At 42.1% G+C, this 19,269-nt stretch overlaps 1 protein-coding gene across 6 annotated transcripts in view; it reads left to right on the top strand.

Moving 5' to 3' along the window:
- The window catches only part of CTNNA3 (catenin alpha 3), a 766,319-nt gene that overhangs the window by 41,978 nt on the left and 705,072 nt on the right, over positions 1-19,269 (top strand). For all 6 annotated transcript variants that reach the window (XR_006413770.1, XM_044420420.1, XM_044420417.1 and 3 more), the window contains exon 5: positions 8,168-8,287. Coding sequence is in view for 5 of the 6 variants with exons in the window: in XM_044420420.1 (XP_044276355.1) it covers positions 8,168-8,287 (120 nt within the window). In the remaining variant the exon portion in view is untranslated. The remainder of the gene's footprint in view (positions 1-8,167; positions 8,288-19,269) is intronic.

Raw genomic sequence — 19,269 nt, 5'->3', positions numbered from 1 at the left:
AGGCAGGGCTAGATGAATCCCCAGTTGGAATTAAGATTGCCGGGAGAAATATCAACAACCTCAGATATGCAGATGATACCACTCTAATGGCAGAAAGTGAAGAGGAACTGAAGAGCCTCTTGATGCAGGTGAAGGAGGAGAGTGCTTGAAACTCAACATTAAGAAAACTTAATGAAGTCGGACATGACTTCACGACTAACAACAACAACAAGTAGTAATCCAAAATGGGCATTATTTGAGACTGCTAATGTGTCGCCTGTGTGCACACGTCCTCTCCGATTTCGGGCGTGTACCCTGGGAGGCTACTCATAGTTCCAACAGCTTGGATTCTGAAGATGCAAATGTTTTTGAAATGGTTTAAACCCCAGCTGTGGTTCAAGTTCCTGAGATTCCACAGATAAGCCCAAGCCCACAGTCTACTTGGCTGTGAGAACAGGAAAGAGTTGCAGGTCAAGGAAGGAGGCTTTGAAATAGGTTGGTTTTACGATGGGGGACTCCTGCCTCCCGAAGAACCCTGGTCGCCAAACATCTTCATCAGAGAGAGGTACAATTAGGGGCACAATGGGAAGTGCAAAGGCATGCCCAATTCCACAGCATCCATCTCCTGGGGGAAAGATGCAGAAGGGTTCATAAAGAGAGTTTTGGATAATGAACGGCAGAAAGGATACAAAATTTTGCCCTGTATATTCAGAGACTTGAATGTAACAGTAAAAGATTATTAGCAAAGAAACGCTGGTGAGACTGAAATTGCTTGGAAGGAGAAGCACAACTCCTGACTGCACCTTTAGCCACCTGCTCCAGCTTCACAGAGAGAAGTGATGGTTTCCCACCTTTCCTTTTCTTGGTGGTAATGGAGGAAAGTATCAGCTTCTAACTATACTTCTGACTTCTAACACTAGTGCACTAGTAACACTTTAACTATAACACTAGCCTGATGGATTGATTAAACTAGACATTAAGGCAACATGAGTTCCCCACTGTCTTATCTGTACAGAAAGATATTTACCTATTTTCTGAACACTTGAATTAGATTTGTAGGTTTTCTGATAGGATATCAGAGGCCCTAGTCTGTGCCCTTGCTGTTTGAACCTGTAGACAGACAGAACCCGTGTAAAGCTTCTCCATAGAATGCATTGGGCAAATGTCAAAGGATGAAACTTAAGCTGTCACAGGCCATGGGCATTTTGATCCTTGGAGGAGGTTATCACCACCTTGAACTGAGTATGGAAACTAAAAGGCAGCCAGTGAAACTGAGACAACCAATCACTATCTGCTCGCAGAACTACTTGGAAATTTGAGTGACCTGTGGATTTATCTGCATACAGTGTTTCCTCCAGACTTTGATCTGGAGGAATCAACACAAATACATCCTCCAAAAGGCATGTGATTCTAAACTTTCTCCTTATTCCTTCCTACCAGCACTTCTTGCATAAGGTCTTTAAGGACATTTTCTAGCAGATCAAATATTTGTTTAGTGCTATACATACATATCCACCACATTCATTTTATTTTATTGTTTTTGCATTTGAAAATGTGGGAAGATGCATGGTCGACACAAAATGGTGTTCAGTGAGCATTGGGCTCTGCTCCTTCAGGTGCAAATGCGAAGGACGTTGGTCCTTTTGTACTATGCTTTTATTGTGCCATTGCTTGGCTTATTGCTTGTGCTTGGCTTATGCACGAAATTACAGTGGCCGTGGACTAGCTAGCATCTTCCACTTGCACATTCTCCTTATATTTCCCCACCATATTTTCCATCTTTTTCTTCTTCGCATGGAACACTTGATAAAAAGTGAAAGACAGAGTGCATTGCTTTTGGGTCAGTAGCACTAGGACCCTTTTACCTGGAAACATCCTTGGCTTCCTACAAGCTTCATCAGGGGAAAAAGACGATCCATGTGGTCAAAATGCAATATGTCCTTTCTGTAATGGGCTTAGAGCTAAAACTTAGGTATGCATCATTATAAGAATTATTTTAGTCCTGTTGATTTCCTCCACTGCTTGGAGTTTCCAAATCGTCATCAAGGATCATTGAGCGCATTGCATAGTCTGTTTGTGAGATTCTACCCTCCTATGTAGGTAGTCCCCTTTTCAAAGATGATGGGATGGAGGGAGACAGGATCTGGCATAGGAAAAAACAGTTGGAGTACTCACCCCACAGGCATGACTGACATCACCTCCCCTGTGGGAAAAGAGGAGCAAAAAAGATGGGAGCAGAGGTAAAAGGCACTTAAGGAGCTACTCCAGTTGGATACCCAACACTGGGAGATGAAGGGAAAGTAGAGCCATTCTACCAGCTCTGCTGATTGTCACCTTATTTTTTCCTGTTTCCTTCCCCATTGCTTTTTCCTGGTGTGCTGTGTCTTTTCAGATTGTAAGTCTGTGGGCAGGCACTGTTTTTCCTGATTGATTGATTGTATGCCACTCTTGGGAGTCTTTTTGGCAGAGCAGTAGGATAAAAATATTTGAAACAAATTATGTACTGAATATGACCGAAATAATTCAGATAAACAGGATATATGTTTTGCTTTACCATCCTTAGGTTTAGAGTTCAGAGCAGTGATTTTATCTAAACAAAATGGAATATTGTTTACATAGTGAGTTGTCTTTTCAGTTACCTAGAGTATACTCCATTCTGGATGCTTGCAATCCTCTGAGGGCAACCTGTGCAGGGAGCAAGAATTGAATAGGTGCAGAACACCCTGCAGAACACTCAGCCGGCTTTGGCAATCTGATCATTATTGTTATATTTCTTTATAACTTGCCTATTCCCAAAGCATGGGAGTGTTGCACCTCAGAGTTCAAGGGAAGGAGCCTGTGGTGCTATCTCGTGTTGTGGCAGCCTTTGTTCTTCCCCTCCCTGTCCCCCAAAACCCATCCCTGAAGTAGCTCTCCTGTCCTCAGAGATGCGGCCAGTGCAAATCTTTCTGCTTCTGCTATGGGGAGGGGTAAGAGATCACTCAGAAACCCACCTATAAGTTTGGGGTGCCTTTCCCAACTCATAGGTGGATCTCAGAAAAATCCTATACCTGTCTCAATTCTGTCTGGTTGCCTTTCTACTTTTTATGATACTTTGTCAGTTCTAAAATATACCTGCTACTATGCATGTCACAGTAATAATAACTAATCTTAAGTAATCCTTTTTGTGTGCTTTGAGTATTCCTGAGCCCTTTCCACCTGATTATTTGGATTGTTAGAACAGAGCTAAAAATGATTGAAAACCACACAAGTATGGTGTTGAATATTTCAGAAATATGGAATATGTGGCAAAGGTTGTTATAATCCTTTTCCCATTTTCTAAAAATGCTGTATTCTTGGAAAGAAAACGATCAGGAAATAAAAAAATTCTCTCCTTACAGAAAGAACATGTTAGACAGATGTGTAATCTTCCTGTGCAGTGTCCAACCTATTCCTCAGCTCTGTGTTCTGGTAGAAGTCTGTGTTAGTATTTTTTAAAATCTTTCTGCAGTGCTTGGTCATTCTTACCACACCTGCCAAATGCATTTCTTTTTATAGTGTCACATTAATTAGAAAATAGACAGAGACTACCAGGTAACTTTAAACATATGCTGCTGAATAGCCATAAAGCTCTAATAGCATTTTGGCCACTGCCATCCAGAGCCAAATTTTAATACAATTGAAATCTCTAATGAGTTCTGACTTTGCTGCCCCCCCTCCCCGAAGCCTTTAACTTTCATGATTATATTTTAGAGCTCCCTCAAGCAATTGAAATACTCTTAATGGTGGACCTGATCCAAGAAAAGGCATCTGATTTTCAGCAAACCTTGCACAACCCTGAGAGCAGCCCTTGTCATCGCCGCAGGATTGTCAGGATGTTTGCCCATGTACATCAATTAGGAAAGGCATTTAAATATATATATATTTCCCCAGAGCGTGTTGTAATACAATGGCAGTGCGGACATATTGTACTATTCCTTCACGAGGATCTTGGCTTGTAAGACTTGTCATTAATCATTTGAGAGCAGACGAAGTTCTTTCCTTTCCAGTCCTATGGCTCCAAGGTTTTGTAATTTTCATAGAATAAAATAGAAGGGTTTGATCACTGAACCGAAATTAATTTTAAAGGTTATGTCATTCACTATGAAATGAAACTGCTGACCGAGGAAGAGATTTGTTAAATGTATAAAACGGCTTATGGGGGTGGGAGGAGAAAAGGGCCAGCCTTATAAATGGGTCTTGGCATGCAGTTTTATCTCTTTGAGGCAGAGACATTGTGTCTGGACTGGAACATGCAGTGCACCAAATGGCACTGTGGAGAGTACTTTTACTTTATTGGAGGATTATCACATCTCATACCATACAGTTCCTACGAATGTATATGCTCCTCATCAATATTAGGTCAAGAACGGGTTGCTAGGGTATTTTAACATCTATGCTCCACCAAAGAGATGAGACCCACATTCCCAGGCAATGTTTGGATGTGTTTTTAATGAATTAGGTTTGATGTTTTAATTCTAGCTCTGTAATTTTATTTACTGCCTTAAACACATTTTTGGGTGGAAAGGTGAGATATAAATTTAATAAATAATTCTTGTTATTACATTGGCTAGCAAATGGTGTGGTGGCTAAGTTTAAATTTATTTTAACATCAGATAGTACAGAACCACATGCAGTTAAAGTCAGACTAAGTAGTAGGTAGACATTCTCTCTCAGTATCCTGAAACTCATCTGGAATATGCAAGGTAAAACCATGTGCAGGGCAAAATCTTAGATGACGCTAACACATGTGATATGTGTGGATCAAATACAAGTCAAAAAAACTTCATTCTAATGTGTATTGCACCTGAAGAGTATCTGACTGCTCCACATCATAGACTAAGGACCATATACGTAGCTGAAGAGTTATCAAGGGTATCTGAGTCTTCCACACCATTCCTGCTGGCATGTTGGCCTTGCATCTCCCAAGTTCACAGGTCACCTGAAATAAAGAACAGAGTAGCACCAACATGCTGTTGTTTGCATAACAATTGCATTAATATTTATTGTTGTAAGCTGCCCCGAGGCGAATGGGGCGGCATAAAAATGTTTTAATAAATAAATAAATAAATAAATAAATAAATAAATATGCAGGCTATATGGCTTGACTGTGTACCTGTGAGCCGAAAGTGACCTACACTTCATTGTAGATTATAGAAGGCTGGTTGTTTCTATGTAGTAGAAGCGAGAAAGCATTAGAGCTGATACACGCAATACTTGTGATGCGTCTGTAAGCCCTACATCACAAAACGTATCAAAATAGGTATTTATCCTTATTTATCAGAATCTGATCCTTTGGGACCATCAATGTTAACAAGTCAAGGAAGCTTATTTGACCATTGTCCTCCTGCCCCATAAAAAACCCATGGCTGTCTACACTACAACCCTTTCTGTGTATCTGGGAGCGCCCTTGTAGCATTTAAGCAAAATGTATTTATCATGATTTGGATGCATGCTAATGAATACAGTACAGTTTTCACTATGTAGGATCATGCAAACATGATCTTGTGTGTGCCACTCAAAGAGCTGGAAAATGAATCTTCAGTTTTCATTTTTGTTTTTAGATCAATTAAGCTTGTGTGCTTAATGTGCTTAAATTAGTTGCACTGATATGAAGGAGTGGAGACCAGGGGCAAAACGTGTCATCCACAACTCCTTCCAGAAAGCTAAAGAATCCCTCCTCACATCTTGTGCTGACTTTTCCGGGAGGAAGCACCATTGAGGACAATGTGATTTACTTCTGAATAGACATGCATATGGTACATGCTTTCAGCTAATTGTTCCTTCAGTATCTGGACTTCTAAAGGTCAGTCAGGGTTGATCTCCTCTAAGACTGGCTGCTGGGAACAATAGATGGCAAAAGAAGAAGGGGATGGCAGAGGATGAGGTGGCTGGATGGAGTCACTGAAGCGGTTGGCGTGAGCTTGGGTGGACTCCGGGGGATGGTGGAGGGCAGGGAGGCCTGAGGAATGTTGTCCATGGGGTCGTGATGGGTCAGGTACGACTTTGTGACTAACAACACCAAAAAAATTGTTCCTTGAAGAAAGAAAATAAAAATGCAACACCGAAAAGGACCAAAGAGGGATTTATGTATTTACTTATTGATTTATTTATTATATTTATTCTCCACCTTTCTCCCATCGTGGAACTCAAGGTGGTGGTTCCCTGGCAGTTCCCTCTCCAAGCTCAGAACAGATGCTTCTCTTCAACATGGTGAATGCCTTATGTGCCTTCAGACCATACTCTGGGCTTACTTTGAGGATGTCAGTTAGTATAACTTTTCCATATGCAAATGTGGATGTAAATAGTTGGAAATAACTATTATTTTATTAGAAATACACGGCATTGCACCATTCATGGGACATTTCAAGACTGTGAGTGGAAAACACTGATTGGGTTACCCGAGTGCCTGCTTGGTCTGCCAGCCAGGTGCCAACAATTGATGGGCAACTGATTGGATTAAGTTTGGCTCTCCACACATTTCATACTACATGAACCCTGGGTGACAGTGTGGTAGAGTGGAACAAGGAGGAATAATGCACCTGCAGCGGTGGCAATTTGTGCTTTGTTTCATATTTCGGAGGAGTGCATTTTCCCCACTCTCCTGAAAACCAAGGAAGCACAACAGAGACCCTCGGGGATGGTGATGCCATCTGAAGCACAAGTGCATGCTTTTGAGTGGGTGTGCACAATAAAAGCTTCTTCTAGTCCCACATTCTTAGCCTGGGTTATCTACAGCAGGCGTAACCCACACGTGGCACTTTTGATGTTGTTGGACTGCACCTCCCATCAGCCAATGGCAAGGGCTCATGGGAGCTGCAGTGCAATCAGCCACGGAAGGTGACAGATTGCTCAACATTGATTTCAAGTGTGTACTGCATAATTTATCTCACTGTCAATAAAGCTTTCTTGCATCACTTGGATCAGGAAATGACTTTAATGCATGAATTACCTAAGAAAAATGATGCATTTCTTACTTAGATAAAATCTATTTATGAGACCAGGACGGTGGTGACAATACAACATATATCAATGAAGCTGTGTTCGGACTGTGGTGTTCAGGAAGTGAGTCTCCCCAGTTTGGCACTTTCGCATTAGTTATAAGCCAAGACTAAGCTCCTGTGAAGGTCAGGCTTAACTTGTCCCTTCCCTCACATGCAGGTTCCCATTTCATTTTCTTCCTGAAACAGTATCTAGGACCTAGGAGGCCAGAGAAACCGCATTTCCCAGTCATCCTGGTGCCCATAACAGTGGTACTTGTTATGAGCTAGCATCCCCTCCCAAATGAGACAGGCACTTCAGCAATTATTGGAAGAGTCTTTATTCCATACAGAAACAACGTATTCACAAGCCTTGAAACACACACACCAGGTGGAAAGTTGACCCCTTGCTCTGCCCCCCTTCACCCAAAGCTCTGCTTATGAACCCTTCAGGACTGGTCTCTGGAGGGAGGTGCGCTATGGAAGCGGGAGCACCGACACTCTTCCCATTGCACCCCCAATTGGTCTAGCCGGTTGCTGCGTCGACGGGCCCTTGCGTCCATGTCTCCCGGGGTGACAAGTTCTCCTCCCGAGAACCCCTCCCCGGCCTGTTCTCTGCAGGCTTCTTTCCCACCATCAGGAGGAAGGGAGGGCTCAGTGGTTGTCCTTGAAGTGCTTTGATCCAGCACTGGCTCAGGCTGGCTCACCGGGAGAGTTTGGGCAGCCGGGGCCTCGCTAGTCTCAACAACTCCCATATCAGAGTGAGGACTCTGAGCCACGGCTGGGTCAGCTCTCCACTCCCCCTCCTCCATATCTGAGCCGCCATTCCCACCAGAGCCCGCCATCTCTCATGCATGCCTGGGAATCTCATCTGAGCACATGCATGGCAGTACTACCAGTTCATTTAGGACACAGCAGTTGTAATTTTCCAGGTACATTCTGGAGAAAGAGGCAAGGCTCCAGACATTGTCATGTATCTCAGTGATGGGGCAGTTCCTGAATGGGCTGGGAGTGCAGAACATGCGAAGCCTCCGGAAAGCCTGTTATGCTCCTGGTAGTACCATTGGGAGTGTAACAAGAGCTGTGCCCAATCCCAGTAGACCTCCAAACTATTTCATTTTAGGAGAGTCCATGCCTAATCAAGCACTGGGAATTGCTAATGAAGTTTCTCTGCTGTTGTATGGTTACAGGTTCAAAGAACATTTGCGTCTCTTCAGAACATATCTAGCAAATCTGAGCTACAGAAAACATATACCAATCTGCAGAAAGAGTTGAAAAAGTTGGATCATTTGGCATACAAGCGACAACAGGTAAAAATACTGAGACATTTTAGAAACCCAATGTAATATGTATTTATTTGAATCACCATTTTCAATTGGTCTCTCTTTAAAATAAGTGTTCATAAAACAGCAGTTCAAGGGAAAGGAACATGATTTAAGGCCCAATTATCATGTGCAATTTCCATTTTTTCCCAATGAATGTGTGTGTGCCCACTGAGTTGTACCTATATCTTGTTTAATGGCAAACTGAGGCTGACTGGAATGACTTAAAACCTTAGCATCATTACTGGTTTAAATTAGGGAAATGTTTGGATATTTCAGGGAAAGTGTTTACTTTGTATATACACTCCCCTTCCTTCAGCCACAATGGTTGAATTTTTAGCTTTAGGGGGAAAATTTTTCAGGGGACAATCCTCAGTCCAATTTCGTATGGGAGTTGGAGGGAAGGGGGGAAGAGGTTGAGGCATTGCCAGGATTGGTCATGTCTTGGGGGCACTTGTCTCCTTTCCTCTCTGCTCTCTCAGACCCTTCTCCAGGGACACCTTTATGACCTCAGCGGAGCAGCCAGAGTGTTTGTTGTTGTTTTTTTCTGTGGTGGCTGCAAGGTAGGGCAAGGGTGCTTCTAGTGAGCAGTCCCACCAGCAGCACTGGAATTGTTTTCTGAAGTCAGAGTTGGGACTCCAAAACACCCCCCTACAGCTCGCAGCATTGGAACAAGTTATTTCCCACACCATGCAGTGGGCTTGAACTAATAGTTGTTGCTTATTCCACCAAATTTATGCAATGTGTGAAGAAGTGCTTCCTTTAATCTCTCCTAAATCTTCCACCATTCGGCTTTATGGGATGACCCCAGGTTCCAGTATTATGAGAAAGGAAAATATCGCCCTAACTTGATGCTTTATAAACGTTTGTACTACAACTGCCCGTGGTTTTTGTCCATTGGTACCCATCCATTTCATAGGGGCTTATGGGAATTGCAGAATACCAAGGTAAGGAAGAAGATTTGGGCTCTAGCTACCATGGACAAAACCATAATTATTCAGATGACAGCTGGGAGAATTCATGTTGGTAACTTTACTAGGGTATAAAATGAATCTTTTGGAACTGCCTGCTGGAGGAAGGTGGGAATTGTAGTGCAATGTATCTGGAGTGCGTCAGATTGGGGAAGGCTGCTTTGGAAGAATGGTGACAAATATGCAAATATAAGATGAATGCAATAAGAACATTTGTTATTATCTGATTTTTCTCAAACTTAACAAATTCTGTTAAGTTTAAATGATGGCATAGACATGGACACATCTGTTGGAAACTTGTATTTATATAACACTCTGAAAGATTATAATAACAATTAAAAAGAAAGGAGATGATGAAAAAAGAATGTTACAAGCACACAATAAATTAGTGGCATATAGAAGGTGGAACAGAATTACTTGTACTACTTGAACAAAGAAGCATTGTTTGACAGTAAAGGGCTACAAAGTGATTAAAGCTGCCTTTTCTTACATAATGTGTAATTAATGTTTGGAACCATTACTGGATGGCATTGAGGGCAAAACTGAAGAAGAATTTCCCTTTTATTCAGAAGAGAAGAAGTGCAGAAGAGCTAAAACTAGTGCTTTACAAATAAGCTTTTGAAAGCTTATTTTATGCTTCAGGACTCAAACTAGCTCCCAAGTTTTTAATTTAGAGGAAGAGGTGAGGTAGGGAAAGAGTATAAGTAGATATGTCACTCCTGGATGTGGCAGAGCTGAGGAAAACCTCTTCGCCATAGCATTTCTTTTTCTTTTTCAGCCATCATTAAAGATAAAACCCATTCAAGGAAATGTACAAAATAAAATAACAACATGAAATATATAAAAATAAATCAAAATAAAACCTTCAATCCAAGATTTAAAGGGGTCGGTAAAAATGAGTTTGCTGAGCCTTCCTGAAGACCTGCAAGGAAGGGGTCTGATGAATTGCTGATGGAAACTGATTCCAGTTGTGGAATTACCACTGAAAAGCCCTCTTCCTTACACTCACCAGCCTGACCACCCTTGGTGATGGGGAGATGAGAAGGCTCTTTCTTTTTGTCCACAGAGTGCAGGGAGGTTGATTGGGGAGAGGTGTCTTTTCAAATAATTTGAGCCCAAACCACTAATGGCTTTAAGAGTATCTGTGCCACATGAGCAGACTGCCATGGAAGTCTCACTGGTCCAGGAAGTGGAATTTTGTACCAGCTGAAGTCTTCTGCACCATCCTTACAGATAGGCCCATGTAGAGCACCATGTATTCCAGCCTGGATGTCACCACAGCATGAGTGGCTGCAAGAAGATCTCCCTCTCTGGACAGGGTTGCAGGTGGCATGCCAACCTAAGCTGGCAAATAGTGGTTTGCAACCTGAACTTTCACCATTAGTACTGAGTCCAAGAACATACCCAAATGGCATACTTGATCCTCACAGTACCGCCATCTTCATGGAGTCTCAGCTTGTTGCCCTCATCTATCCCGTGCCTTTGGGCATTTGTCAACCTCCCCAGGATTCTTAGATGGAAAAGAGGTAAAGCTGAACATCACTGGTATATTGATGGCACTTTAGCCCAGGCCTCCGCTGTGATTTCATACAGATATTGAAGAGTGGAGGAGACAGGATGAAACTTGTAACACAACATAGATCATGGCAGAGATTCCCCAACACCATCATCTGAGAGTTTTCATTCAGGAAGGACTGAAACTACTGTATCACCATGCCTTTTATGCTGATGGCAGACAAAAGATCCAGAAGAATACTATTTGCAGTATCAAAAGCCACCAAAAGCTCCAGGGAAACCAACAGGATTCCAGGACTCCTGTCTAGCTTATGGCACAATCAATTAAAAGAATTGAAACAATAAAAAGAACAGTAAAAATTCAAAAGTTCAGCAGCATATTGAATACCTAGATCAACTTCTAAAGATAGCCTGAAACAGAAACGCTTTATGGGGTTTAGAGTCCCAGTACAAAATCTTTGTAAAGAGAGGGTACTGCAAATTATTATCAGCAGAGTCTCATAATCTTGGTGCTGCCCCTTAAATGTCTTTGTCAAACCACATGGGTGGACAGAACAGTGAGACGAGCCTCATCTGCTGATCTTTAGCACCTGCCAGGTTCTTAATTAATTTCTTATATTTACTTTCTGCCTTTTATCTCTTGAACCGAGAGCAGTATGCACGGAATTCCCTCTCATTTCTTCTCACAACAACATTCCTGTGATGCAGGTTAGGCTGGGAATCAGTGACTGACCCAAAGTCATCCAGTGAGCTCCATTGCACTTGGCCCTCCTGTGTCCCAGGGCAACACTCTAATTGCTATATCACGTATATAGCAGCAGTACTTCCATCTTGTCTGAACTGAGTTTCAGTTTGTTGGTCCTCCTGCAGTCCATTATTGAGCTAATGCACCAGTTCAGGATGGACACCACCTCCCCTGGATTTGATGTAGAGGAGAAGCAGAACTCAGATCTCAGCCCAAACCTCCAGATGACCTCTCTCAGCAGTTCCATGTAGATCTCGAAGAGCATGGTGGATAGGTTAGAGCCCTGTGGATACCCATGAGGTAACAACCATGGCACCAAGCAACTATACTTCAACTCCACCTTCTGGATTTCTATGAATCTGACCTATGGATTCTGCAGTGGACCAGCTTTTTCCAAGTCATGCATATTCCTTGACTTGCAATCCAGTTTTTTCTCTTTTGGGGAAGATTTGCACTAATTTGCATTAGTGTTCATATGCTAATCTGTAAGGAGGTGTGCATTAGCAGTAATGTGAAATTCCTGCTAATCCAACTCAGCACAAGTAGAATATTCTGGTTAAATAACTCAGATTCCATTAATGAATGGATGATGGACTGAACCCCCCTCCCCTCATCAATCTGCAAAGCAAAAGCAGAACAGATTTAAGAAAATCTGTGCAACTCTAGGTTTTAACAGCAAAAAAGAGTGTGGGGGCAGGAGATGTGAGCTGCCCAGAGACGTACGGCTAAGGAGGCGGCATACAAACCAAACAGATCAAATCAAATCAAATCAAATCATTCTCCCTACAGTCTATTCCTCAATGGGAGCTCTGATGCTGAACGTGCACCAGCCTGGGAGGAGGACCACAGCAACCTTCCCAGCTTGGCACCCTTTATGTGGACAACTGGGAATGATGGGAGTACGTAGTCAAACACATCTGGAAGGTCCCCAGGGCAGGGCAGGTGGGATTATGGAGTGATCAGTGGCAGGCGTAGAATAGCTTTGATTTCTGTCGTCTGTACTTCACTTCTGCTCAGGCACCCTCTGCCCCACTGTAAACTACACTGGGGCACAGCCTGCATTAAACACAAGCCGCAACTCATTTAGTTTCTCCCTAACTTTGGTCTTATGATTTAGGGTTTATGTACAAACGTTTTTCACCTGTTCTTGTTTTATCAACTGGAATATTTTTTTTATTCATACTTGGCATGAAATTGCTTCTAGGCGGATTAAGTATCTAATTTAAATTAATATAATAAATTGATATATTTTCCTGCTTTATTTTTATTCTGCAAGCTTTTTGACTGCCAGCAGGTGACAGTGTTTTCAAACATTTGGTTCTGAAGGCTTACATTTCCTCTGGTAAATGGTTTAGCATCGGGCATTGTATCAAATTTAGGACTGCAAACTTTAATAGGCATATTTGATGAGGCTAAATTTTAATCATCGAAGCCAAAGATTAAAGGCACACTTGCTTAGTTTTTGAAGGTATTTTGAATCATGTATGCTAGTGTAATAGGAAATGAAAAAGGAAATAGAAAAAGTGATATTTCCTTGTTACCGTAAGTGGGACAGCTCCTTTATGAATGGGAAATAATTGTACACCTATAATTCAGAAAGGTGCCTATACGGATCTGTCACTTACACAATTCAATATTTAATTGGTTTTAAAGCAGATGACTATTCAGTGAACATATTAACTCACCAGACATTTTGCTGCAGTGGGTATTTCTTCATCCACTGTCACTGTAGTTTGATAACCCAGCTAATGAATAAGCCTTATGCGAGGACCATGGCAGCTCCATGTTTCACTAGTTAGCCAATAATTTTGCGATGCTCTTGTTCTGTAGGAGAAGTCCTCATTCTTTTCATATGCCAGATACCAAAGACATTCCAGAGCAGCTTTGGCTATTCCTTTGCTAGTGCTTCCGGCTCAGCCTTCCCCAGCCCCAGCTCACTGCAGATGTATTGGGCTAGCCAGAACCCCTAGCCAGCCATGCTGAATGCATCCTCAGTGCCGCATTTGAGTAGTGGGAGTGCTTGAAAGCTCCACTCATGCCCACAGCCTGTGCAAGTTTCCACGCACAAGTTCCCCTTCAGATGTTGGAAGACGCACTGTCTGCCAAATGGAAACATGAATGTGCATTTGGTAGCAGTACTAAAACAGCAATGTTTGATGCTACTTTCACTGCAGCTTGAGAAACTATATATAATGACCTTTACTATTGGGTTCTAACTAACCTAGAAGACTAGTTAGACTTTTTCATGGTTTGGGAGTATTAAAATGTCATTGTTGCTTAACTTGGTTGGCTGGCAAAATGAGTATCTGTTCCTAAGGCACTGCTAAATTGAAATCAAACTCCCACAGCTTCATGTTCCTGGGATGTTTATTCAAAGTTGCGGTAGTAATTAGCAATCTTATACAAACCTCTTTTAATGCTAATAGAATAACTGATTCTCTCATATTTGCTTGTACTTTAAATAAAAAACAGTAATAGAACAAGGATACTAATTTAGTTGTAGATATGGGGCAGGATCCAATGGGGTGCTTACACTCCTACAGATTCCCTTCTGTAGGAATCCCCTTTGCAGGTCATGGGCCCCACTGATTTCATTGTACAAGTGAGATCACTGCTTATACTAGAGAAATCTAACCCTTCTAAGAGAAGCCTCCAAACAAGAAGAAATGCTTGCTTGTGGAAGGAGGCAGGAAACACTTCCTTATGTGCTTCCTCTCAATTTTTGATTGCTTGAGATGTGCTAAATTGCACAAGTGGTGGGGGCCACTTGGAAGAGAATCAATGGGGTGGAAGTGCCCTACAGGATTCTGATCGTTGTACCGAGTTATTCTTTTAAATTGGTTTACTGTCACTGGGATCTTGATTAAAAATGGAACTGCTGACGGCCTTTATAATAGGCTTTGAAGGCTTTTTTTCCCACATTTTTGCTTTACATTCATAGTGCAGTTGTAGATCACTGAAAATTCCAGCAGGCCCAAAAGACTAGTTAATAATCTGTGTAGAATAAAGGTGCTGCAAGATGAGGCTTGGATTGTGCTACTGTGCTGCTTCGTTCACAGAATTTATGGGTGGAGGTGGAGGATCCAGACAATGTCTTCAATTTTTAGTTCTCCTATACTTTATCATTGCTTCTTCTGCCATTTTCTTACCAGGAAAAGGCATCTGTTAAGGAAGGAAAGACAAAATAACTGTATAATACCTTCTGCGTGTTAGAAAGAGCAGCCCTCTGCCTGGAAGCATATCTGTTCTCAATTCCAGCATTTTGAACCCTGAGCCCTTCATTAGGGAAATTAAAAAGGTGACATCTTTGATTTCCTTTGGTATTAAACTGGTACTTATTAAGATAATTCAGATGAAGATTCTGCCTATCTGGTACTACCATTTTATCTAGTGGCTTAGTATATTTTATATGCTACTTTTCTATAGTTAACAGTACTCAGAGTGGCTGACAATAGACATTAACTTTCAAAAGGCCATGATTCAATGCAAAAATTAATTAAAATACTCAGATGCAAAAGCAATTCAGTAAATATAAAATCAATTAAATATTGCAATGCAAGATATATGAGAAAACTTAAAATGAGAGGCTCAACTCCCCCAATTTAAGGTAACCCACATGTCTAACCCACAGAAGGAGGCCCCTTCTGACTCACTCTGTTTCTATGTTTCTAATCCTGATCATGCTGTATTGCCGGGCCCAAAGCAAACTGGCAAAACCAGCTCAGAGCAGGTAGGGCCTGGCAGGTTCTCATCAGACTAGATATTAAGAAATGTTATGTTCTTGTTAATGGTGTCTGGGATATAGATCTGTAAAACTTCCATCTGCATCCTGCCTAGGCACTCATTGGTGGACTTGGGCAAATCGCATTCTCCCACTGCTCACTTCAAAAGGCTAAGGTGCCATCTTTGGTGAAAGCAAGGGACTTTTCCCCAAGTGAAAGGGAACTGCTTCCGGAAGTGTCCTCCATTTGAATTCTGGGCATCTCTTATCCTCCTCTCTGCCGTACCACATCTCATAGCTTTCAGCAGGGACCTCTGACACTGTACAGCATTTTCAGGGGGCTGTTGTGGAAAGGGGAGTGGAGAAATCCACTTGCACAGTGCAGTTGATCCAAAATCACCACTATTGGAGGTGGAAGGCTACCTTTCTCCTGATTTTACCCATGGTTTCTTGGTAGGGCCTTCCATCTGTTCTCCAGTCATAGCTGTCAGCACAGAAGACCCCGTCTCTCCACTCCCCGCCTCGACAAATCCTCCGCACAGCCCTCCTATGTGAGTTCTGCATCTTGCCCTCTTTCAGAAAGGAGTATTTCTGCTTAGTTTGGGTTGTCCTGGAGGGACTTAATTTCCAGCCCACAAGAGGTTGGGACCATTTGCACAACGAGGCAGAAGAGAATTAGTGGGGGAGTAAGCAACCCACTGGACTCTGCCTCATGCTTGTGCTACAACGCACTAGTCTGGATTATGGCATCTTGACAGTGTTTTCATATAATTGGGGTGTGTGATGCTTGTTCTTGACTTAGCACTCCACCCTTGAGGAAACGTGAAACCATTGCTTCAGAACTGCATTTAGTCTGGTCCTTGACATTGTAAAACAGGCCAATCGCTTGAATTACTTCTGTGTCTGGGATGCATTTTGGGATACTTAGTAAAAAAAGGGGCTGCCACTTCACATGATCTTGACATGAAACGGGACTTTACCATTTTGTGCATGTGTGTACACACACACACACACACACACACACGGGGGTGGGGAGCAGCTGGTCACTGCAGCTACCAGGACTGGAAAGCAATGAATGTTTAGGGCATGGTTTTTTTGAAGTGTAATTTTACCACTACAAATTTGACTTTCAAACATGAAGTATTTTGATATTTTTATTTTTAAAAATTGTGGAATCCTTTCCAAGTCCTACCTAGTAGTAGCATTTTGTTTTTCACAGTTACTTATGGAAGGCCCACTGTAGACTATGAAAATAAGAAAGAATTCCTTATTTGTTGAACTCCATCCCTCTTTCTTATCATCTCTTTAACATAAGGAACCACAGCAGATCATGACACATCTCCCTTTCTTTGCTACCACATTAATTCCTAGGACCATCACTTCCGTATGGGATACTCTCCTGAGCTGAAGTCCCTCTATAGTGCCTGACTTTCTGCTGCATTAAGTGGAAGGTATTTAAGATGGACTTAAGTTCTTGGAAGCAATCTTTGTGGAGTTTTTATGGTATAAGACCAGGGTGGTGGTTGCATCTTTCTGCATATTTATATATCCTTGGAAACTCTGTATCCAAATGATATCACCTAGAAACAGTTCTGATTTGCGCCTAATACTGAAGTTAGACTGCTGTTTTTGCATTCTTTCGCTCATTCCATTTTTGAAAGAACTTCAGAGCAGGCCATTAGTTTTTTTAACTGAGAACATGCCACTGCTAATGTGTAACGAGTAGTTCAGCTGGAGCAAGTCCTAAAACCGGAGTAGTTGTTCTATGTGTTAGGAGTGCTAGATAAAGATCATCTGTTTTTTCCAGAGGATTTTACAGTGCTTGTAGAAACCTTTCCAATTCTCTGAAATTTTCAGGATTTTGTGAATTACTGGTGGCGTGGTCAAAGTCTTAGGTCAGTGGTGGCGAACCTATGGCACGCATGCCACAGCAGGCACTCAGAGCCCTCTCTGTCGGTACACGAGCCAAGTCTCCGCAGTATCGCCCCAGCAGTCGAACATTGGATAACTGTGCATGTAGGGGGCGTGCGCATGCTCGGGAAGGAGTAGCAGTGCCAGGCAATGACATCACGAGCCGCGACTCATTAGCCGCGACTCGTCTGAGCTTTCGCATGGCCGCTCAGTGCGCTGTCAAATATATATATATATCTGCTTGGATTGGCTGTGAGTTTAAATACATTTGTTTTTATTAACATAAGATTTTAGCTTTGAGTTTTCTTATGAAAAATTGAAATTTAAAATCTAAGATTTAGCAAAGAGATGTTCTAATTAATGTTGTGCTGGCATATTTGAACCTGCAGCATCATATTCAAGTTTTATTGCAGTGTTGGCACTTTGTGATAGATAAGTGGGTTTTGGGTTGTAGTTTGGGCACTTAGTCTTTAAAAGGTTTGCCATCACTGTCCTAGGTATTTCTAAACTATTGACAGAAACATACTGATGTCCATTATCAGAAGCAAGGATCACTTTAACTTCCTGCCTAACAAATATTGCTTTCAGTAGGGAGTAAAGATTTAGGGCCTGCTGACTTGTTTTGGTGCATTCTGTGCAATTTTCAACTAAAGTTTTTGTTTGTTTACAAAGTCTTGGCCAACAAATGTACCACTGTGCTTTTCACTTGCACCTAGTAATATCTTCATGCTCTTTGTGGATCTTTAGAAACATCTTTGTCTGGGGATCCTCTGTAATTACAATGGGTTGACCTTTTAAAAGTAAGCTCTCTGCTATGTGAAGATCCTTCCTGATTGCCCAATAAAGCCTCACATCCTGAGGGAGTTTTCTCCCACAGCCTGATTTGTTATGCTAGAGAGATGGTTTTTCTGCTACTTTGCATCCCTTTGTTGTTCAGGCTGAATTTGCTGAAGTTGCCCCTGCTGTTAATGGTAGTATGAGAGCCTGAACAGAGCTGTGCAAGTTGGTGGTTGCCTTAGAAAGAGTTTCTGCTCCTGTCAGTTTTTCCTGGTGCATGTTCAACATTAATAGAAAATCTTGATGGATGGCATTGATATCTTCAGATTCTAGGTGGAAGATCATCTGAGGGTTGTGAGCTCAATAAACCTAACAGGTTAGGGTTGTGATCCATTAGGATGTTGAATTTTAGGCCCACTCAGTAGGAACTGAGGTGTTCTGTGGATTTGCAAGCTCATGGAACTGCCAATGCCACCTTCTCCTTTGGAGCATAACATTGCTCTGTGCTAGAAAGGCATCTCGACTGGATGCCTCTCACCTTCTGGTCAGATCTTATTCGTATGAAGATACACTGGCCCCTACTGTTAGGGGTAGGTCTCTGAATATTGTGCCAAAACCAGGGAACAGAGCAGCATTGTTTAATTTTCTGCAAATGTGCATTCTAGTACATGGGCCAAGGTCACAGTGTCCATATGGAGAGGTTGCTATAAAGGATTTGTGAGATGAGCCGAGTTTGTACAACAATATCCAAAATAATTTGCCATTTTTAAAAACTGTCTTATAGCAGGCACAACTTAAGGGTTGGGCAAATTCAAAAGTGCATTAATTTAGTTGGGGTCAGGCTAAATTGCTTGGTTGTTAATTGCATGCCAAACAATTTTACCTGTTCTTTCCAAATTCACATTTCTTATTCAGTGTGACTTGAACACACCCACCTCACCTGAAAATCTCACACAGTCTCTCACTGTGCTCACATTCATCCTTACTATAAATAGCACACCAACCTGTGTGGAAGAACACCTGGAAATCCCAACACTAGAGCCAGTGTGGCGTAGTGGTTAAGAGCATGGGCCTGGGACTCAGACGATCTGGGTTCTAGTCCCCACTCAGCCAACTGGGTGACATTGGGCCAGTCACAGACTCTCAGCCCAACCTACCTCACAGGGTTGTTGTTGTGGGGATAAGATGAAGGAGGAGAATGATGTAAGCTGCCTTGAGCCCTCTGTAGGAAAAGGCAGGATATAAATCGAAAAATAAATAAAAAATAAAAAAAATATTCTCTTCTGCAATTCTCTTTTGGGACCAAGCTGAAATTGACTGAAACAATGTC

The sequence above is a fragment of the Varanus komodoensis genome, unplaced genomic scaffold (genome assembly GCF_004798865.1).
Source record: "Varanus komodoensis strain SLA01 unplaced genomic scaffold, ASM479886v1 scaffold11, whole genome shotgun sequence".
Taxonomy (NCBI): domain Eukaryota; kingdom Metazoa; phylum Chordata; class Lepidosauria; order Squamata; family Varanidae; genus Varanus; species Varanus komodoensis.
This window is presented reverse-complemented; position numbering and strand designations above follow the sequence as displayed.